We start from the raw sequence: 22142 nt of genomic DNA, 5'->3' as shown, positions 1-22142 counted from the left end.
TCTGAAATTTCCCACTAAATGTGAGCTACATTCTGTCAAACAAAACTAACATGCAGTTATATGACCAAGGAGCCTTCATGAAAGATAGAAAACCAATATCACAGAGAGGTAGAAGATACTTTTATTTTCATTTAAAGGGAAATTCCAGAGTAGGTTACATCTGATAACTCAGAATCAGGATGAGAGATTCTCCCATAAAACCTGCTTCACTCAGTGCTGTCTCATTAGTGTTATTTACAAAAGTTTTAGCATCTTCATGGGGGGGGGGGGGGAACAGGCGACCTTCCCAGAAGCGGCTTTGCCAATAGAGGGAAAGGGGGATTTGAACGGTGCTTGGGATCCATTTGAAATCCCCTTCCAAGTCTGTGACACTTTCATCTCTTGCCAGAGTGACCGATTTAGGATCAAAGACATCCAAGCACCATTCCCAAGCACAGATAGCTAAGAATACTACCTCACCGGACATTTTGGGAAGTGAAGGAATATGAAGGGGTGAACTCTGCATGGCTCAGACACAAGGTAACAGTTCTGGGGTGATGGGGAAGGATGGAATGTCTGAGTCACTGCATCTCCTTCCAGTGTCACAGAGCCTGAAATAACCCTTATTTCCCTGACACTGCTCTGGCTCTTCACTATATTTAAATATATTTTAAATGAGAAAAATGGTCAACAAAATAACTGCTGTTCAGCATGATCCAGGGTAATGTGAAAACAACTGGGAATGAGACAATCTGTCCTCAAAGAGGAACTTGACGTCTCTAACAATAACTTTGCACTGGGAGGAAGAGTATACATGTGATTCTCCAGGTTTGTTTAGACAAGGAAATGTGATGGTGGTTAGGTCAGATGAGGAGGAAATGTGCTAGATAACCCCACCCACTATCCATGGCCCATGTCTTTACTGCAAGAATAGCTGTCTTTTTACATCAGGAAAGTGAACTCAAGCTAGCTAACTCCATGGAAACCACAGTGATGAGGCCCAGGTAGATTTTACCTCGACATAGCGGGTTGAAGACACCCCTTATCTCCCCCACCTGGGGTGATGGACATTCCTGGTAGAAAGGACACACACTCCCATGACTCGCAGGACAATGGAGTTGATAGAAAGGACCACAGGATAACCCCAAAGACGGGCAGGCTTCAAAAGTGGACAACTCATGTGTGGGAGCTGAGAGACTACAGTGTGCAAAAGATGCAAACAGCCTTAATGGTCACTACCTGAGAACTGTGAAAATAATTAAAGAAAAAAAATCTTCTGAGAGGTCTAGAGAATGTTTTTATGGAGTTTATCTCCTTTATGGATTCTCTGATGATAGAGAAGGCCTGAGCTCTGAGAGAAGCTCTTCCCACAATCACAACATTCATAGGGTTTCTCTCCTGTGTGGACTTTCTGATGAGAGATAAGGGAGGAGATGTCAGTAAAACTTTTCCTGCACTCAGTGCATTCATAGGGCCTCTATCCTGTGTGGATCCTCTGATGCGTAGTAAGGGCTGATCTCCGAGTGAAGCTTTTCCTGCACTCGCAACATTTGTAGGGTCGCTCTCCTGTGTGGATTCTCTGATGAGAGATAAGGGCTGAGCTATGACTGAAGCTTTTTGCACACTCACTACATTCATAGGGTTTCTCTCCCGTGTGGATTCTGTGATGTGTAATAAGGGCTGAACTCTGAGAGAAGCCTTTCCCGCACTCACAACATTCATAGGGTTTCTCTCCCGTGTGGACTCTCTGATGAGAGATAAGGGAGGAGAGGTCAGTGAAGCTTTTCCCGCACTCACTGCATTCATGGGGTCTTTCTCCTGTGTGGATCCTCTGATGCGTAGTAAGGTTTGAGCTCCGAGTGAAGCTTTTCCCACACTCGCAACATTTGTAGGGTCGCTCTCCCGTGTGGACTCTCTGATGAGAGGTAAGGGAGGAGGGGTGAGTGAAACTTTTCCTGCACTCACTGCATTCATAGGGTCTCTCTCCTGTGTGGATCCTCTGATGCGTAGTAAGGTTTGAGCTCTGAGTGAAGCTTTTACCACACTCGCAGCATTCGTAGGGTCGTTCTCCCGTGTGGATTGTCAGATGAGAGATAAGGGCTGATCTCTGAGCGAAGCTTTTCCCGCACTTGCAGCATTCATAGGGTCGCTCTCCCGTGTGGATTCTCTGATGAGAGATAAGGGTATATCTCTGAGTGAAACTTTTCCTGCACTCACAGCATTCATAGGGTCTGTCTCCTCTGTGTATTCGCTGATGTCTAACAAGGGCTGAGGAATGATTGAAGCTTTTCCCACATTCACAGCATTTGTAGGGTCTCTCTTTCGTGTGGATTATCTCATGTCGAATAAGGGCTGAGCGGTAATTGAAGTTTTTCCCACACTCGCTGCATGTATTCTCTCTCTTTTCCCTGAGGATTTTCTCCTGGGATGTAGTTTCCTTGAGGTCCTTGTGAGTTCCCTGATAATTAAAGGGTTCATACACTTTCTCCACTGACTGGTTTCCCTGCTCTCTCTCTGGTCTGTGGTAACTTTCACCAGCTTTTCCTGGCTCATGGCACCTAGACACATTCCCTTTGGATCTTTGCAGTAATGCCCCATGCGCTTCGGCTAGCTCAGCATCTTCCTGGTGAGGATTCTGCTCCTCGTTCTCCCTCACTACCCCATCACCTGCTAGAATGGAAGAAAAATCTCAGAATTAGGCAGAGAGGAAACCCAAGTAAATGCTGGAGAGACAGAAAATAAAAAAATCAGGGACTGAATTTCCCCAAACTCTTCCCCATACGGGAGAGTGGAGGGGATCAATTCTGCTCCACATCCAGGACCGGCCTTTAGGGTGGGCCGTACGGGTGCCCCACCCAAGGGGATGCCAGGCCCAGGGTTTGGATTCCCACCTGATCTGCTGCTGAGAGGCTTCCTGGGCTGACAGAGCCGGCACGGCAGGAAGGTGAGCAGCAGCGTGCGGGAGTGGGAGAGACCCGAGCTGCAGGGGGCCATTGGACGACCAGATGTGGGAGCCAGGTGACTGATCTGGAGCAGGGGGCCCCTCCTCCGCCCTGCTCCACGTGTGCAGCCACTGCTGTTCCTGTCCCCTCCATGCCTCTGCCCTCCATTCATCCCTGGAGTGGCCCCTGGCCACTCCAGACTGGGAGTGTCCTCCTGACTGCTCTGGGGGGGGGAGGTGCTGATTGATGGGGAGTGTCCCCCTCCCTCTCACCCATGTACCCGATTTCCACTACACTGGGGTGACGGGACAGGGGGAATCTGTGTGTGCTGCTGCCTCTCTGGGGCCGTTGCTGCTGGCAGCTGCTTGTGTCTGAACAAGCCTAGTTCATGCTCCTGAGCCGGAGTGCTTTCTTAAAGAGACAGCGCATTCACTCACTCAGGCGCACACACAAACTCCTTCACACAGTCCCCCCAACACACACACCAGGGCTCCCTGCATCCAAGTCACTTCCCCACCTGTACTGTGCTGAGGTATCAAGAGCTACTGCTGTCCTGCCCTCCCCTTACTCAGCCCACAGGGAAAGGAACCTGGATGTAGGAAGCCCTGACATCAATCCTTGCTCCCCCCCCTCCCAGCCCCCTAGAGCTGTGTGGGTTGGAGGAGCAGAAGTCCAGTGGGGGAGCAAGGAGCAATGCCAGCTTCTTTGTGCATCCAGGTCAGGTTCCCCACATGAGTGCAGGAGGGGGATGCAGGGGTTAGAGGCAAAGGGGACACAGTGCAGGGGTTAGGGGCACAGGAGAGCGGTGCAGGGGGTAGCAGTGAAGGGGGCACAGTGCAGTGGTTAGGGGCTCAGGAGAGCGGCGCAGGGGGTAGCAGTGAAGGGGGCACAGTGCAGTGGTTAGGGGCTCAGGAGAGCGGCACAGGGGGTAGCAGTGAAGCATAGCATGGGTTGGGGCACAGGAGTGGAGTGCAGGGGCTGGGGTGAAGGGGGCACAGTGCAGGGGTTAGGGGCACAGGAGGGGCAGGTGTTGGGGTGCAACAGGAGGGGGCAGAAGTTAGGAGTGAAGGGGATGTAGTGATTACGGGTGCAGGAGGGGGAGCAGGCATTTGGGGAAAGGGGGCACAGTGCAGAGGTTAGGGGGAAAGGGAGGGTGGGTTGCCTGGGGAGCCCATGGGGGACAGGGGCACCAAAATGCAAGTTTGCCCAGGGTGCCATTTTCCCTAAGGCCGGCCCTGTCCACATCCCATCCAAACACTCAGTAGGAAGGGAGGGAGCTCCTGCCAAGGTGTCAGTCTGGGGAAAACCCTGAGCTCACAGAGCTCACAAAGTCTTTTGTGAATCCCAGCTGTTTCTTTCAGGCACTTACAGTTTCTGGGTTGGTTTAATGTTTCCTCACCTGTGCAGGGACTTCTCAGGATCTCGCTTTCCTCTGAACCCTGCAGATCTGGGACCCATGGCTCTTCCCCTCCTTCCAGCTTGGAGATCACATAAAGTTTGGAAACCGGAATCCCTGCTCAAGGGAAAGAAAACAAGGGAGATCAGGGGAATTCATAGGCCATTTGTCATCAAAAAACATTCTCTTAGTTTAATCCCAGTCCATTTTAAACCAATAAAATCGCAGGGCCAGCTCCCCAGGTGCTCAAAGGTGCAGAACACTCTGCTTATGAGGGATTTAACTATTCCCATCTTTGCTGGGAACACACACAGCCAGACACTCATTATCAAAGAGGATCCTAAAATACAGAGAGTGGAACTGCATGTCCCAGGTATTTAAGACTCCAGACAGAGGGCAAGTCTCCCTGGCTCTGCTTCTAACCGACATCGAGGTCCAGAGAGAATGAGAGAGTCCTGGGGAAACTGGGAACAGTAAGCATGGGCTGGTGGGGTTCAGTGGAGTAAGGAACAGGAAGGGCAGGGATATCACTGAATGCAGGATCTAAGCAGCATTAGATGTCAGAAAAGCACATACTGCGGCATTAAGGAATCTAGTGAGTCAGGTGTAAAGGGAGGGAATATAAAAAACACTGTGCGTGGATAAAGCTGGCAAATTAGATGGCGTAGTTCAGGAACCACAGACAAATTCTTCTGCCAAAGGAGAATGTGAAAAATAAGCATCAGGCCATGTGACTTCAGGGGGGAATTCGAAGATCCAAAGAACATGCAGGGAAGAGAGACTGCGGCTCTTGCAGGTGGGGATGGAAAAGAAAGAGTCTCCGTGGTTCATGGAGCCAATTAGTTCATTTTATAATTCATTGATCATTGTTATGGTCATCTCATATGTTATTTCAAATGTAATCATTGTGTATTAAATAGATTTAAGTTGTAGGTATAGACAAAAGTAAGACAGGTAGAGCCCTGCATGGATACAAAATTTATATCCACATCCAATCCACGATCCGCAAAAATGGTCCATGGATATCTGCAGATTTTCAGGACTCTAGATACAAAATTTATACCCGCAGTCGATCCGCAAAAATGATCACACTTAAGCCTGGCTGTAAAATGCCGGAGGGACTTTGCAGGGTTTTGCTCTATAACGTGAATGGATCTAGTTAGGTAGGCAAGTCTAGGTTCTAGAAAGCGTGTTATGATTTTACTTGATGTGTAACCATTTGTTTCCAAGACTTCTACTTGCTACCACTTGAATCTCTATCCTTGGTTAAATAAACTTTCAATTATTTTCACTAGAAACACATATGAGTGCCTTGAGTTAAATGGCGTTGTGATCTGAGTGGTAACTGGTAAGCTGGGATGCACTGCTTCTTCAGAAGTAGCGAATCTGTCAACACTATGAGCGTCCAGGGAGCTGGACAGTCCAGGCAGACATTCAGAGAGCTCAGAAGTTGGAGCGTGTCTATAGCTAACAGAAACCAGGGCATGAAAAGTGAAGTCCAGTGGTGAGAACCATAAGTGGTCAGGCCTACGTGGTCAAGCCAAAATCAGATGCCAGGGTCCAGCTCAAAACACCAGGAAGCATAGAGCAGGGTGACAAGGCAGGGACCAGGAACAAGGCATGGTCTCTCTCAGCAATAGGTCAGGGATCTGCCTTGCTGCACAAAGGGCTTCCCAGTATTTCCAGGTTTTAAAAGGAAGCCTGGATCAGAGGTCACTGGAAGAGCTGCCAATCATCTCTCATGTGGGCGACACTTCCTGCAGTGACTGGTCTGCCAGGATGTACATTGTCAGTAGCTCTGCCAAGGTTGCCCAGTGGTGGCACAGAACCGCCACCCTTCTGGGACTCTGAAGACCCATATTCCTGTCCCAGTAATTTTCATGCACCAACCCCGCATCACCTTCTCTCAAGGAAGGAACCTCCCATTGTCTCCTATCCAATGAGCCCTCCCCCCCCCCCCGACTATCATACCCTTTATGCACTTGGGAAATTATTATAGCAGACCACCAGCTCTACCATAGCTAAAGTTCAACATTACATTCTCTATAAAGATCAGCTGTTCTAATTGGTCTAACATCCCCTTGTTTGCTAAGAATCTCTTGAAATTTGCTGCTTATCATAGGGATGCCGAGCAGGGCTAGTGGCCCAAATATGGGGTGATTTGATGAAGCATTTCCTGAGATAGAGCCCTCCCCAAAGCAGCTTTTCACATTATCACCTGGCTCCTAAAACACGGTCTTGCACAAACCTGGGGCGGAAACTGTGGTTGTAATTCTCCACTAAGTGATCTCAGGGGCTGGCAACAGGGAGTTTCACAAGGGAGTTCTCCAGATGAAGAAGGAGCAAATACAGCACCCTTGGGGTAAGTGACTGTCTGTAGAATTGTCCCACCTCCTGTTGAGGAGGATGAAAGGCTCAGGGAAGCAGAGCAGTCAACGGGAGAAGAGGGAAACCTTCCCATAGTTGGGACCCTCCTTCCAGATGGTGTTAGGGTATCCTCTCGCACTGAGGTTACCTCTCCGGGGGAGGGAACTCCAGTCACTAGGAAAAGGCAGGTGTTAGTAATGGGAGATTCGATCATTAGAAACATAGATAGCTGGGTTTGTGATAATCATATGGGAGAACCGTATGGTGACTTGCCTGCCTGGTGCAAAGGTTGCGGATCTCTCAAGGCATCTGGATAGACTTATGTGTAGTGCTGGGGAGGAGATGGTGGTCGTGGTACATGTAGGTACCAATGACATAGGGAAGGGTAGGAGAGACGTCCTGGAGGCCAAATTTAGGCTGCTAGGGAAGAGACTGAAATCCAGGACCTCTATGGTGGCATTCTCAGAAACGCTCCCAGTTCCACGTGCAGGGCCAGGTAGGCAGGCAGAGCTTCAGAGTCTCAGTGCGTGGATGAGACGATGGTGTAGAGAGGAGGGGTTTACATTCATTAGGAACTGGGGAAACTTCTGGAATGGGGGGAGCCTATACAGGAGAGATGGGCTCCACCTAAACCAAAGTGGAAACAGACTGCTGGCACTTAACATTAAAAAGGTTGCAGAGCAGTTTTTAAACTAGGAGATGGGGGAAAGCCAACTGCTGCAGAGGAGCATGTGGATCAGATAGAGACTTCTCTTAGAGGAGAGTCTATTGATAGAGATTCTCTAGGTCAGGGATAGGCAATCTTTCAGAAGTGGTGTGCTGAGTCTTCATTTATTCACTCTAATTTAAGGTTTCACGTGCCGGTAATACATTTTAACATTTTTAGAAGGTCTCTTTCTATAAGTTTATATTATATAACTAGACTATTGTATGTGAAGTAATCAAGGTTTTCAAAATGTTTAAGAAGTGTCATTTAAAATTAAATTAAAATGCTGATCTTACGCCACCAGCCTGCTCAGCTCACTGCCAGCCTGGGGTTCTGTTCACCTAGGCCGGCAGCGGGCTGAGCAGGGCCTATGGCCGGGACCCCAGACCTGGGCGGGGGGGGGGGGGGGTTTCAGGGGTCAGGGCAGAGGACTGAGGGAGAGGGTTCAGGCCAGAAGGCTGGGGTGTGTGTGTGGGGGGGGGAATCAGGGCAGAGGGCTGGGGTGTGTGGGGGGTATAGGGCAGAAGACTGGGTGTGTGGGGTGGTTCAAGGGTCAGGGCAGAGGGCTAGGAGTGTGGGGGGGTTCAAGGGTCAGGTCAGAGGGATGGGGGCTGTGGGGGGTGCAGGACAGAAGGCCGGGTGTGTGTGTGGGAGGGTTCAGGGCAGAGGAATGGGGCTGTGGGGGTGCAGGGCAGAAGGCTGGGTGTGTGTTGGGGTGGGGGGCTTCAGGGCAGAGGGCTGGGGGGTTTCAAGGCTCAGGGCAGAGGGCTGGGGGTATGGGGGGTGCAGGGCAGAAGGCTGGGGTGCTCAGCTCGTGGGGGTGCTCCCAGACCCCTGCCCTGAGCGGCTCATGGCAGGGGGCTGGAAGGGATATGCCCTGTTCCACCTCCTTCCCCAGGCTCCGTCCCTACCTCTCTCTGCATCCTCTATGGAGCTGTGTGCACGCTGCCGCTCTTCCCCCTCCCCCCTCGCTAGGGCCATCAGCTGATTGACGCAGGGATGGAGAGGAGGAGGGGCAGGAAAGCACCACACTGGGGGAAGAAGTGGGGGAGGGGGGAAGCTTGGCTGTTGCAGAACCAAGCTTCTGCCTCCTGCCCCCGCAGGGGAGAGCAGTGTGGCTGAGGGCCAGGACCACGTCAGGGAGCTGCGTGCCACTCAAAATCAGCTTGCGTGCCGTATTGGCACGCATGCCATAGGTTGCCAACCCCTGCTCTAGGTTCTAGTCAGGAGCAGAGGATGGAAAAGGATAATGTAAGGGTCAGATCAGACGAGAAACATTCACATAAAGAATCGGACACATCAGAAAAGGGCAGACAAATAAACAGTGACAAGTTTTTAAAGTGCTTGTACACAAATGCTAGCTAAATAACAAGATGAGTGAACTAGAGTGCCTCATGATAAAGGAGGATATTGATATAATAAGCATCACAGAAACCTGGTGGACTGAGGACAATCAATGGGACACAATCATTCTGGGGTACAAAATATATCGGAAGGACAGAACAGGTCGTACCTGGGGGGGAGGGGAAGGAGGGGCACTATATGTGAAAGAAAATGTAGAATCAAATGAAGTAAAAATCTTAAGTGAATCCACATGTTCCATAGAATCTTTATGGATAGTAATTTCATGCTCTAATAAGAATATAACATCAGGGATCTATTATCGACCACCTGACCAGGACAGTGATAGTGATGATGAAATGCTAAGGGAAATTAGAGAGGCTATCAAAATTACGAACTCAATAATAGTGGGGGATTTCAATTATCCCCATATTGACTGGGAACATGTCACCTCAGGATGAAATGAAGAGACAAAATTTCTCGATACTTTAAATGACTGCTTCTTGGAGCAGATGGTACGGGAACCCACAAGGGGAGAGGCAACTCTCGATTTAGTCCTGACACAGATTGCAGTATCACTAGAGAAGGTTTTGGAATTAATTGATAAACTTAACATTAACAAGTCACCAGGACCAGATGGCATTCACCCAAGAGTTCTGAAGGAACTCAAATGTGAAGTTGGGGAACTATTAACTATGGTTTGTAACCTATCCTTTAAATCAGCTTCTGTACCCAACGACTGGAAGTTAGCTAATGTAACGCAAATATTTAAAAAGGGCTCTAGAGGTGATCCCGGCAATTACAGACTGGTAAGTCTAAAGTCAGTACCGGGCAAATTAGTCGAAACAATAGTAAAGAATAAAATTGTCAGACACATAGAAGAACATACATTGTTGGGCAAAAGTCAACATGGTTTCTGTAAAGGGAAATTGTGTCTTACTAATCTATTACAGTTCTTTGAAGGGGTCAACAAACATGTGGACAAGGGGGATCCAGTGGACATAGTGTACTTAAATTTCCAGAAAGCCTTTGACAAGGTCCCTCACCAAAGGCTCTTCTGTAAATTGAGTTGTCATGGGATAAAAGGGAAGGTCCTTTCATGGATTGAGAACTAGTTAAAAGACAGGGAAGAAAGGGTAGGAATTAAGGGTAGATTCTCAGAATGGAGAGGGGTAACTAGTGGTGTTTCCCAAGGGTCAGTCCTAGGACCAATCCTATTCAACTTATTCATAAATGATCTGGAGAAAGGGGTAAAAAGTGAGGTGGCAAAGTTTGCAGATGATACTAAACTGCTCAAGATAGTTAAGACCAAAGCAGACTGTGAAGAATTTTTAAAAGATCTCACAAAACTAAGTGATTGGGCAACAAAATGGCAAATGAAATTTAATGTGGATAAATGTAAAGTAATGCACATTGGAAAAAATAACCCCAACTATACATACAATGTGATGGGGGCTAATTTAGCTACAACGAATCAGTAAAAAGATCTTGGAGTCATTATGGATAGTTCTCACAAGATATCCACGGTGGTCAAAAAAGCAAACAGGATGTTAGGAATCATTAAAAAGGGGATAGAGAATAAGAAGGAGAATAAATTATTGCCCTTATAAAAATCGATGGTACACCCACATCTTGAATACTGTGAACAGATGTGGTCTCCTCATCTCAAAAAAGATAGACTGGCACTAGAAAAGGTTCAGAGAAGGGCAACTAAAATGATTAGGGGTTTGGAACGGGTCCCATATGAGGAGAGATTAAAGAGACTAGGACTTTTCAGCTTGGAAAAGAGGAGACTAAGGGGGGATATGATAGAGGTATATAAAATCAGGAGTGATGTGGAGAAAGTAGATAAGGAAAAGTTATTTACGTATTCCGATAATACAAGAACTAGGGGTCACCAAATGAAATTAACAGGCAGCAGGTTTAAAACAAATAAAAGGAAGTTCTTCTTCACACAGTGCACAGTCAACTTGTGTAACTCCTTACCTGAGGAGGTTGTGAAGGCTAGGACTATAAGGGTGTTTAAAAGAGAACTGGATAAATTCATGAAGGTTAAGTCCATTAATGGCTATTAGCCAGGATGGGTAAGAAATGGTGTCCCTAGCCTCTGTTTGTCAGAGGGTGGAGATGGATGGCAGGAGAGAGATCACTTGATTGTTACCTGTTAGGTTCACTCCCTCTGGAGCACTTGGCACTGGCCACTGTCGGTAGACAGGATACTGGGCTAGATGGACCTTTGGTCTGACCCAGTACGGCTGTTCTTATGTCCCTTGGCATTTATCTCTGCTGGTACATGGCACCCAGTGCCTCCTTGGGGATGCAGTATAGAAAAAGCTAGTAACTGCAGAGGTTGGAATTTCAGATTGCACGAGGAAAAGGGTAGCGTCAGAGATCCTGAAAGGCACATGAAATGCAGCAAGACTAAGGGCAAGTCGACCCTACAGAATTTAGTCAACATACAGCCACCACAGTTATTGAATTGATTTTACATGTGCGCTCTACACTCCTCGTGTCGGTAATGTGTGTTCTCACCAGGAGCCACTGCACCAATTTAACTGCCAGCGTGGGGCATTGTGGGACAGTTTCTGAAAGGCAGCAGCAGTCGACGTAAGCAACGTGGCATCTACACTGACACTGCGTCGATCTAACTACACAGACGTAAGCACTATGCCTCTCATGGAGGTGGAGTTATTAAGTTAGTGTAATGGGCAAGTAACATTGGCGAGAACTACATTTTAGTGTAGATGCTTACACAGTTGGGTCAACGTAAGCTGCCTTATGTTGACCTAACTCTGTAGTGTAGGCCAGGCCTAAGGCTCTTGTTAACAGCCAGAGGCTTTCCAGCAATCTAACCTCACTGTGATTCATTGGATCTAGAGAACATGCTGCGGCCTTTGAACCTGAGCGTCACCCATGCGTTTGAGTGAGACCCCTACCACTGATACCTTTCAGACAATGTGTCTTGTGCATTTTTCTTGCATCCTGCAGGAGATCCTCTTGAAAGTTTTGCCCTCTGATACCAACATTTCTGGGTCAAGAGGCATATTTTCAAGGGCTCTAAAATCCACATGCAGACTCTGACCTGGTTTGCTCTTAAAAGCTTTGCCAGTCCAGTTCTGTTGTTTAAGGCTGTGAAAAAGTGCACAAACGCACGCGCACACACGCACACCATCCAACATAGCTCTGCTGGCAAAAGCTCAATTATAGACACATACAGAGGCAGCAGTGGTAATGACCCAAGCAGTGGATAACACAATGAAGATGACTGGATGTGGAAGCTGCGGCATGTACATGATCCTGGACGGGGTACCTGCAAAGAGTTTCGTCTGCATGAAGTGCCGCCTGATAGAGCTGATGGAAGAAAAGATCTGAGGATTGGAGACGCAGGTGGAAACTCTGGTTGAGTTTAGAAGAGGGTTCAAGCAGATGATGGAGCAAAGACATGAGGAGGCTGAAGGGAAAAGCTCAGACTTGCAGATGGAAGCAGGACCAAAGAACTCTGAGGGGAGACTGCTGGGTGAGGAAAGTGGACAGTGGAAGCATGCAACTAAGAGAACCAGGCAGAGGAAAAGATGGGCTAATGAAAGAGAAATAGAGCTCAGAAACAGGTTTGTGGAGTTGGAAAATGAAGAAGGGGCACAGCAGGTGGTTGCTGAAGGTGAGAAGGCAAGGAAGCTGAGAAGAGCAGCTAGTCCTATAGGAAGAGGGGAAGAGTCAATGGAGATAACAACACCAAATATAAGCCCCAGGAGGATACAGGATGGGTTGCGGAGGTTTGCAAGGGACAATAGGAATCGAGAGGACTTGCAGCCAGAGAGAATAGGGGATAGACCGGAGAATCGCACCATCACCAGGAAAAGGCAGGTCTACGTGATTGGGGACTCCTTACTGAGCAGGATAGACAGGCCTGTAACCAGAGCTGATCCAGAGAACAGAAGGGTGTGCTGTCTGCCGGGTGCTAAGATATGGGATGTGGACCTGAGGCTGAAGAGGATCCTAACGGGAGCGTGAAACAATCCACTGATTTTCCTTCATGTGGGCACAAATGATATGGCTAGATTCTCACTGGAACGTATCAAAGGAGACTATGCCAGACTGGGGAAGACGCTTAAGGAAATCCAGGCTCAGGTGATCTTCAGTGGGATTCTGCCTGTTCCTAGAGAAGGGTAACAAAAGTGTGACAAGATTATGATGATCAACAAATGGCTCAGGCAGTGGAGCTATAAGGAGGGCTTTCGGATACATGGCCACTGGGAAGCATTCATGGACAGAGGACTGTTCTCTTGGGATGGACTTCACCTGAGTAGGGAGGGAAATAGATTTCTAGGATGGAGGCTGGCGCAACTGATTAAGAGAGCTTTAAACTAGAAATTTGGGGGAGATGGTGGGAGATGTCCAGGTAATCTCCACACCGGATTTTAACATTGACAGGGAAGAAAATGAAGTAAGAAAGGATACAGCCATGGGTAGGAGAATGGACGTAAGGAGGAAGGGTAGTGTAGATACCAGTCTAATAGGTGATACTGGTGGTAGAATGTCTGGGCCTAATCGGGTAAACAATGTGAGAGAAGCCAAACAGCAAAAATTAAGATGTTTGTACACTAATGCGAGGAGCCTAGGTAACAAAATGGAGGAACTAGAGCTATTGGTGCAGGAAGTCAAACCAGATATTATAGGGATAAGAGAAACATGGTGGAATAGTAGTCATGACTGGAGTACAGATATTGAAGGGTATGTGCTGTTTAGGAAAGATAGAAATAAAGGCAAAGGTGGTGGAGTAGCATTGTATATCAATGATGAGGTAGACTGTAAAGAAATAAAAAGTGATGGAATGGATAAGACAGAGTCTGTCTGGGCAAAAATCACACTGCAGAAGAAAGCTACTAGAGCCTCCCTGGGATAGTGCTCGTGGTGTGCTATAGACCGCCAGGATCCAAGTTGGATATGGATAGAGACCTCTTTAATGTTTTTAATGAAATAAATACTAATGGGAATTGTGTGGTCATGGGAGACTTTAACTTCCCAGCTATAGACTGGAGGACAAGTGCAAGTAGTAATAATAGAGCTCAGATTTTCCTGGATGCGATAGCTGATGGATTCCTTCACCAAGTAGTTGCTGAACCAACAAGAGGGAATGCCATTTTAGATTTGGTTTTGGTGAGTAGTGAGGACCTCATAAAAGAAATGGTTGTAGGGGACAACCTTGGTTCGAGTGATCATGAGCTAATTCAGTTCAAACTAAATGGAAGGATAAACAAAAATAGATCTGTGACTAGGGTTCTTGATTTCAAAAGGGCTAACTTTAAAAAATTAAGGAATTAGTTAGGGAAGTGGATCGGGCTGAAGAATTTGTGGATTTAAAAGTGGAGGAGGCCTGGATTTAAATCAAGTCAAGGTTGCAGAAACTATCAGAAGCCTGCATCCCAAGAAAGGGGGAAAAACTCATAGGCAGGAGTTGTAGACCAAGCTGGATGAGCAAGCATCTCAGAGAGGTGATTAAGAAAAAGCAGAAAGCCTACAAGGAGTGGAAGATGGGAGGGACCAGCAAGGAAAGCTACCTTATTGAGGTCAGAATATGTAGGGATAAAGTGAGAAAGGCCAAAAGCCATGTAGAGTTGGACTTTGCAAAGGGAATTAAAACCAATAGTAAAAGGTTCTATAGCCATATAAATAAGAAAACAAAGAAAGAAAGAAGTGGGACCGCTAAACACTAAGGATGGAGTGGAGGTTAAGGACAATTTACGCATGGCCCAATATCTAAACAAATACTTTGCCTCAGTCTTTCATGAGGCTAACAAGGAGCTTGTGTTCACAGATGGGAATCCCAGCATTTATCCGCATGCCCTCCAGCTGTGTGCACTGGGTCAGCTGTAGCTGTAACTGGATGATGGAGGGATTGGTTGGAGCAGCTTGGCAGAGCAGTTACTGTGCTATGAAGAGAGGTGCATGTGAAACTTGGGGGGACAATTCTGCCTCATTTCCGTGCTGAGTGTTGTAGGCTTTGTCAGTAAAGGTGCCCAAGGGTGTGTTCTTGCCATGGGGATTGTCAGCAGTCTGGTGGCATATGTTCTAGTGATCTGTGAGGCTTAGTGAGGGGTAAGTGAAGGCAGAGACTGAAAAGGAAAACTCAGGTTGAGGGCAAAGGGGTGGTAACACTTTGCAAGTCTCAGATGGTTTGCGTGCAGGAGGTTCAGTACTCGAGTGCAGGCCAGGGGGAGGAAGCTTCTGTTTGCTATGATGGAGATGAACCCAAATATTATCTTAACAAAGAGAAGTTGTTAGACTTTGTGCTGTACTGCTCTGTTCCCAGAGCATTCTGTAACAGGGGAGGAGAAGGGCTAGTATGTGTGTCACTGGCATGGAACTACTATAAGGTGGGAGCATAACTGGTTGGAATATCGTTCCCAGAGAGTAGTTATCAGTGGTTCACAGTCATACTGGAAGGGCATAATGAGTGGGGGTCCCACAAGGAGGGATAACTCAGTGGTTTGAGCATTGGCCTACTAAACCCAGGGTTGTGAGTTCAATCCTTGAGGGGGCCACTTAGGGATCTGGGGCAAAAATCTGTCTGGGAATTGGTCCTGCTTTGAGCAGTGGGTTGGACTAGATGACCTCCTGAGGTCCCTTCCAACCTTAATATTCTATGATTCTAAGGATCAGTTCTGGGTCCAGTTCTGTTCAATATCTTCATCAATTATTTAGATAATGGCATGGAGAGTACACTTATAAAGTTTGTGGATGATACCAGGTTGGGAGAGGTTGCAAGTGCTTTGGAGGATAGGATTAAAATTCAAAATGATCTGGACGAACTGGAGAAATGGTTTGAAGTAAATAGGATGAAATTCAATAAGGACAAATGCAAAGGACAAACTTAGGAAGAAACAATCAGTTGCACACATACAAAATGGGAAATGACTGCCTAGGAAGGAGTACTGCTGAAAGGGTTCTGGGGGTCATAGTGGATCACAAGCTAAATATGAGTCAATAGTGTAACGTTGTTGCAAAAAAAGGAAACATCATTCTGGGATGTATTAGCAGGAGTACTGTAAGCAAGACATGAGAACTAATTCTTCCACTCTACTCCTCACTGATTAGGCCTCAGCTGGAGTAGTGTGTCCAGTTCTGGGCGCCACATTTCAGGAAAGATATGGACAACTTGGAGAAAATCCAGAGAAGAGCAACAAAAATGATTAAAGATCTAGAAAACATGACCTAGGAGGGAAGATTGAAAAAATTGGGTTCGTTTAGTCTGGAGAAGAGAAGATTAAGAGGGGACATGATCACAGTTTCCACATACATAAAAGCTTATTACAAGGAGGAGGGAGAAAAATTGTTCTTCTTAACCTCTGAGGATAGGACAAGAAACAATGAGCTTAAGTTGCAGCAAGGGCGGTTTAGGTTGGATACTAGGAAAACTTCCTAACTGTCAGGGTGGTTAAGCACTGGAATAAATTGCCTAGAGAGGTTGTGGAATCTCCATCATTAGGGATTTTTAAGAGCAGGCTGGACAAATACCTGTCAGGGATGGTCTAGATAATACTTAGTCCTGCCTTGAGTGCAGGGGACTAGTCTAGATGACCTCTCGAGGTCCCTTCCAGTTCTATGATTCCATGTCGGGATGATGCTGAGACAGGGCAGAGCAGAGGTGGCATTGTGGGTGTGGCGTGAATCTTAACTTTTCATTTCTCCTTCCAAGACCGAGGGGACGGGAATCCTTACCCAGTGAGGTCACATTCTCACAGTTCTCCTGCATGACTTCTCTGCAGATTGCTGTCTGAGTGGGGTCCAGCAGAGCCCACTCTTCCCTGGTGAAATACACAGCCACCTCCTCGAAGGTCACCAGCCCCTGAAAGAGTAAGAGTCCAACACTCAGTACCTGCTTCCTCACTCACAGCCCCACTATTCATGGGGGAGAGGAGCCAATCAAATGGATACTCTGAGAGAGAGACAGTCAGCAGAGTTCTATCCCCACACTGCTGAGAGCAGCCAGGAGGCATCAGGGTGAGAGAACAAAGAGAGAGCCACTTGTTTCTCCCAGCAGATCCATCACACACTTACTAGCCAGAGGCTAATACAGTCCCAATACCCTCCCCACTGCCAACAGCTGGATGTGAGGAGACGGGGCATCCTCCCTACACCTCACTGGTAGATGCCCCCTTTCCATGTCACACCAGTCTCTGGCTAGAAGGTGGAGGGTTCAACACTGGAATTCTGGTCAGTTTTCCCCGCCCTGCCCAGGGGGTTGGTTTGTCTGTTTCCTGTTTCACAAATTAGGGATTTTTTCCCCCCAACACCCAAGCGCTTGTTCCTAGAATCTAGGCCCAGGTTAAACAAGTCCCAAGAGGTTTGTCACACTCTATCCCCCTCCCTTTCTTCACCTGGGGTATTCCCTGCCCCCTCCAGGGCTATCTCCACAGAAGTTGCCACCTCTTCAGTATTTACTGCCCCTTTCCCTCCAGCAGGAACCCACCAGCAACCCCCAATAACCCCTACCTGAGCTGGCTCCACTGCAGCCATTTCTTTTCCCTGTCCCTAAACCCACAGAGACATGTTCAAACCCTCCAAGGAATAGAGTCTGAACCAAATACTGGAAAAGTCCAGAACCAAAGGAGCCCCTTTGGAGGGATTCCCCCTGGCACTGTCCCCAGGGCAGTACACTCCTGCAGCAGGGGAAACAGGGAGAGTCAGGGGCTGTTTTTTCCTCTCTCTGCTCCTCACCTTGTTCACAGGAAAGTGACCCTGTGCAGGGATGCTGCAGTGAGTGTGCCTGGGGGAGTCTGAAATCTGGGAACCTGCCTCCCCTTATTTCTCCTGATGCCCTCCTCTTTCCTAGCGCCCTACCTCCCTGGATGGGAGATGTGGTCACCATCCCATTCTCGGTGGCTTTCTCTCTCCCGTGGCTGGCCCCGTTCTGCACGTGGGGGGAAGGGGGTACCAGTCAGAGAGACCTGCTTTATCCACACAAGTTACTGGACACCACAGAGAGCCAGTGGGAGCAGGTCAGACTCGCTGATAGAAGGATCCCTTCTGGCCTTAATGATGGCAGCAGCTCTGGCCCCGCACACCCGGGGAGCAGAGATGGGGGGGGGGGGGCACTGTGCAGAGTCAGTCACCTGTCCAGCCCCAAGGTCTCAGTCACCTGGAGTCTCAGTTCAGGAGTGCGGGTCAGCAGAATCCGGGGCTGTTTCTAGCCGGAGAAGGTCCCCCCCCGGCCGGGCACGGAGGGGTTAATGACGGGCTCTCCCCAGCATAGACCCCGCTGGGGAAGCAGCAGCTGCTCAGCTCACAGGTCACGATGGAGGCGGCAGCGTCTGGTCTCTCTGGAGCTGCCCGGAGTCTGCTGCTCTCGGTTCTTTGTTCTCCCAGCTCCTGCCTCCTTCCTCCCGGCACCCACCGCTCCCAGCTGCTCCAGCCCCTTCCTGTGCCCTGCAAACCCCACCCGGGCTGCCGCGCTCGCCGGGGCTGTCTGCGGTGGCTTGGACTCGCCCCCCAGGACAGCCCCGGGCTCTGCTGAGCCGGGCCCCCCCAGGGAATGGAGAGAGAGCGCGGGGAGGGAGCGCTGGGGGCGGGCAGGGAAGTGACTCTGCACAAGCGGCCCCTCCTCAGCCCATCTCTGCTCCCCTGCGTCAGTGGCTCCCAGCGCTGCTGGCCTCCCCGCCCCCCCCCCCGGCTCCCCTCAGGAGGGGCCGATCCAGCTCCAGGAGTCCCCCCCCCCCCGGCCCGGGAACGGGAAAGAGATCAAGCCAGAGGGGGCAGCCCAGGAGTTCTCAGACTGGGGGTTACTGTCCTCAGTTATGTCGGGGTCACAAGCGCACCCAGCTCTGCAGGCAGCAGCAGCGCAGAAGTGAGGGTGGCAATGGAGCACGAAGTCTGCTGTGAAAAGTGATATTGACAAATGTCTTTGCATCCCCAGTATTAGTAACTATTAAAAAAAATATTTTCTGCTTATAACAATAATTCAATTAAAGTGTGTTTTAGGCTTAATTTAAAAGTGGTGAGAAAAGGTAAATTCATTTTAAAGAATAGATAAAGAATAAATTAAGCATTTAAAATCAGGTTAAATAGAAGAAATGTGTTTTGAATTGATAAGGGGGGTCACACTCAGAGGCTTGCTTTGTGCAAGGGGTCACTGTCACAGACTCACAGATCATTCCGACTCACAGATCATTCCCACTCTTGGCCCCGTGCGGTCCGTGGGGGAACCCCCTTGAGTGAGACAGCCCTTCTCAGGGGTCCACTCTCTCAGGGGATTAAGCCCCTCCACCTCCTGCAGCCGCACCTCTCTGAGCCTTAGCACACCTGTTTCTCGCCCTGGGCCCCCTCAGGGAGTCCACTTGCTCTGAACCCCAGGGCCTCCTCTCCCAAAGGGAAGAATACAACCCTGTTCTCCAGACTGCAGTGACACTCAGCCAGCATAAAACCGAAGGGTTTATCGAGCATTTGAACACAGCATAGGAAACTCTCTGTGCCCTCAGGCCTGGCCTCCCTCAGCACAGCATATCCAAGTCTCCCCTGTATCCAGGTGGGCTCTGCCTGCTCTCCCTCTCCAGCCCAGAGCTCCCCCTGCTTCCCAGCAGGGCATCTGATATCACTAGCCCCAAGCCCTGCCTCTGTCCATTGTCTTCTCTCCAGGTAAACAGGGTTGCCTGGGCCTCTCTTCTGTCCTCTGGCCCCCTCTGGCTTGAACCAGCTGGTTAGGTTACTGGGGTCCTCTCTTTGCAGCCCATTGTCCTCCCACTGACTAGAACTGGCTGCAACTCCTGAGCTGGGCCTCTGGGTCACCAGGTCACCAGTCGCTGGGGTATTCATTCTCCAGGCCATTGGCTGGGGTCCCAAGTTCCCTCGCTGGTCCTCTGTAACAACAAACTCCCTCTCCCATCACCTTGTTAAACTAGTAATACTCAGGGAAACTGAGTCCCAACCCCCTGCATGCAAACCATTGGAAAAAACAAGAAAATCCCCCACTTCATCACATCCAGGAAATACCACACTGCTCTTCCAGGAAAAAAGACCCTGTCGCAGAAGAAACCATGTGACTGGAGTCATAGCTAAGGCTACAATTTAATCACAGGTATTTTTAGTAAAAGTCATGGACAGCTCATGGGCAAGAAACAAAAGATCATGGCCCCCAACCTATACCATAAATACCCCTGATTGAATCTTGGGGGGTTGGAAGCCCAGGGGGCCCACAACACCACCTGCTAGGTGGGGAGGGGGAAGCCCCAAAGAGCCCACTGTGCCACTGGGGAGGGGGAAGCCCTAGGGACCCACTGCCACTCTGGCCACTGCTGGGGGGGAACCCTGTGGAGCCTGTGGGGTAGGGCTCTGCTGGGGGGTTATTCCTTCCTTTAATTGCTGTGGAAGGGTAAACAGCGAGAGAATTTGCTCCTCTTTTCTATGCGGAGCAAATAAAGGCCGGCTGAATTATTTCCAGGGGGCTGTAAGTAATAAAACACAATTGAGTAGAGAATGGTTTTGATCCATCAACCTCTGGATTATGGACCCAGCACACTTCTGGTGCATGGTGTGATACTTGCAGGATCTATTCATAGGGCAGCCGAGTTTGCTGAGTAGGTTTTACTCCTGAGGGGTTTCTGCACCAAAAATAAAATAAAATAAAATTAAAATTAAAATTCTGTGCAGAATATTTTAAAATTCTGCAAATTTTATTTGTCAATAAATAAATGTGGAGGCTCCAGTATGGCAGTGGGAAGCACAGGCTACTGGATGCACGGAGATGGAAGATCACCCTGCAGCCCCCTCCCCCAGAACAAGAACTCAATGGTGAGGCTCCACCTCTCTGCTGCCTACTCCAGGGTCCAAAATGACATGCCTGTGTAGTTGGGGACGGGTGCATGACCACTCTTGTGGCTTCCCTTTGCTTCCCCATAAGAAAGTCATTTTTTCTGCAGGGAAACAAATAACTCTGTGGGGGACATGAATTCTGTGCTTGTGCAGTAGTGCAGAATTTCCAAAGGAGTAAGATTTGAATCTTTCAGATGGCTTGTTTTAATTGCAGAGTATTAATGAGGCTGCCTCTGCTCAGGAACCGTACTGCTCCTCCAGGAAAAAAAAGACCCTGCTGCAGAAGAAACCATGTGATTGGAGTCATAGCACATCTCTCACCTTACAGGAGTGGACTCTATGGGATAAGGCTCTGCTAGGGCTTTATTCCTTCCTTTAATCGCTGTGGAAGGGTAAACAGGGAGAAAATTTGTTCTTCTTTTCTATGTGGAACAAATGAAGTCAGGCTGAATTATTTCCAGGGTTGTAATAAAACCCAAGCTAGCAGAGGATGGTTTCGATCCATCGACCTCTGGGTTATGGGCCCAGCACGCTTCCGCTGCGCCACTCTGCTGGGGGTAGAGGGTTTCCTGCAGGATGTATTCACTGTGCAGCTCACAGGCTGTGCACTGGAGAGTTGTGCCCATGGGATTTAAATGCTTTAGAGGAAGGTGATTGTACATGTGTTGTGTCACATCTCCAACGCTGAACTGAAATGTGGTCGCTGCATTCTCAGCCGGGGACTCCTTAGTCTAATGATTCAGCAAAACCAGCCCCTCCCCCTGCTTTTCTCCTGGTAAGATCCAGCAAGTCTCCTGCCCCGCCCTCCAGGCTGAGGAGGGTTCCCCGATTTCCCGAGTGTCACAAACCCCCTACGAGGTGGCCCGGCGGGGCAGGGCCAGGCCCGGGTAAGAGCCGCCCCTTCCTGCCCAGCCCGCAGCTCCTTTGTGTCGGCAGCGGAGCCATGGCTGAGGCCGGGAGTGCAGCGCGGAGGTTGCTCCAGCCCTGCAGCCCGCGAGGCAGCGCGGTAGGTCCGGGGGCGGGAGCAGGACCCGGGCGGGGGGCGGAGACACGCGTGGGGCGGACACGCTCCTGCCGGGAGGAGCCCGGCCCGGCTGCCTGGTTCGCCCCCTGCCCGGGTGGGTCCCCGAGCTCCCCGCGGCCGGAGAGGGGCTGCCCCGGGCTGCGGGGGGCGAGTGTCCCGGGCGGGACAGAGCGGAGCAGCCCCTGCTGCTGGGCCGGGGCGACAGAGCCCGGGAGCGGCTGGGCCGGGAGCTGCAGGAGGGGCCCGGAGCGCGGCTCGGCTGCAGAGCTCGGAGCCCAGGCTGGGCCAGGGAGCGAGGAGTTGGGGGAGCTGGGGGAGTGGATCTGGGGTGTCAGAGCCGGGCTGTGGGGTGGGAGGAGCGGCTGGTGCTGGGGACTGTGGGGCTGCTGGGAGCTGAGAGTTTGGGATGTGCTGGGGGGGTCAGGGCTGGGGATTGGGGGATGTTTGGGAGGCTCCATGTTCAGATCTGGCTCTGCGGGAGCTTTGGGGGCTGGAACTGGGGAAAGTGGGGTACTGTCTGAGGTTGGCTGCTTGGGATGTGGGTGCGGCTGCACTCCTGTCACTGCAGTCTGGGTCCCTGCG

At 49.6% G+C, this 22142-nt stretch overlaps 2 protein-coding genes and 1 non-coding gene across 9 annotated transcripts in view; 1 reads left to right on the top strand and 2 right to left on the bottom strand.

Annotated features, from left to right (window-relative positions):
• Nucleotides 1–105: 105 nt before the first annotated feature.
• LOC101946281 (zinc finger protein 135-like) lies at nt 106–18407 on the bottom strand. Of its 4 annotated transcripts, none has more exons than XM_065570013.1 (4): nt 17871–18407; nt 16451–16577; nt 4321–4434; nt 106–2649 (listed from the first exon to the last, which is right to left on the bottom strand). In XM_065570013.1, the coding sequence occupies exons 2-4, from the start codon at nt 16482–16484 to the stop codon at nt 1457–1459; spliced, it is 1341 nt and encodes a 446-aa protein (XP_065426085.1). In that variant the 5' UTR covers nt 16485–16577; nt 17871–18407; the 3' UTR covers nt 106–1456. The 4 variants fall into 4 exon arrangements, with proteins under 4 accessions (XP_065426085.1, XP_065426087.1, XP_065426086.1 ...); XM_065570015.1 differs by having other exon boundaries at nt 106–2646; nt 17871–18282; XM_065570014.1 differs by having other exon boundaries at nt 17845–18254.
• Nucleotides 18408–21017: 2610 nt separating this feature from the next.
• TRNAM-CAU (transfer RNA methionine (anticodon CAU)) lies at nt 21018–21089 on the bottom strand. The gene has a single exon. It is a non-coding gene; the product is annotated as a tRNA-Met (tRNA).
• A 319-nt stretch (nt 21090–21408) lies between these two features.
• LOC101945803 (zinc finger protein 883-like) overlaps nt 21409–22142 on the top strand; it is a 172426-nt gene continuing 171692 nt past the window's right edge. For 3 of the 4 annotated variants that reach the window (XM_065569328.1, XM_042859525.2, XM_042859526.2), the window contains exon 1: nt 21409–21542. In XM_065569328.1, coding sequence (XP_065425400.1) covers nt 21480–21542 — 63 coding nt within the window. In that variant the 5' untranslated portion in view covers nt 21409–21479. The other variant, XM_065569326.1, reaches the window with a different exon arrangement.

This window comes from Chrysemys picta, chromosome 16 (genome assembly GCF_011386835.1).
Source record: "Chrysemys picta bellii isolate R12L10 chromosome 16, ASM1138683v2, whole genome shotgun sequence".
In the NCBI taxonomy this organism is placed as follows: domain Eukaryota; kingdom Metazoa; phylum Chordata; order Testudines; family Emydidae; genus Chrysemys; species Chrysemys picta.
This window is presented reverse-complemented; position numbering and strand designations above follow the sequence as displayed.

Coding starts and splice junctions, on each gene's coding strand:
- LOC101946281 (XM_065570013.1), bottom strand. CDS start 16,484: ATGCAGGAGAACTGTGAGAATGTGACCTCACTGG. Junction 4,435..16,450: donor TGAGAATGTGACCTCACTGG/GTAAGGATTCCC, acceptor TCCCTTGAGCAG/GGATTCCGGTTTCCAAACTT. Junction 2,650..4,320: donor CCTGAGAAGTCCCTGCACAG/GTGAGGAAACAT, acceptor CTTCCATTCTAG/CAGGTGATGGGGTAGTGAGG.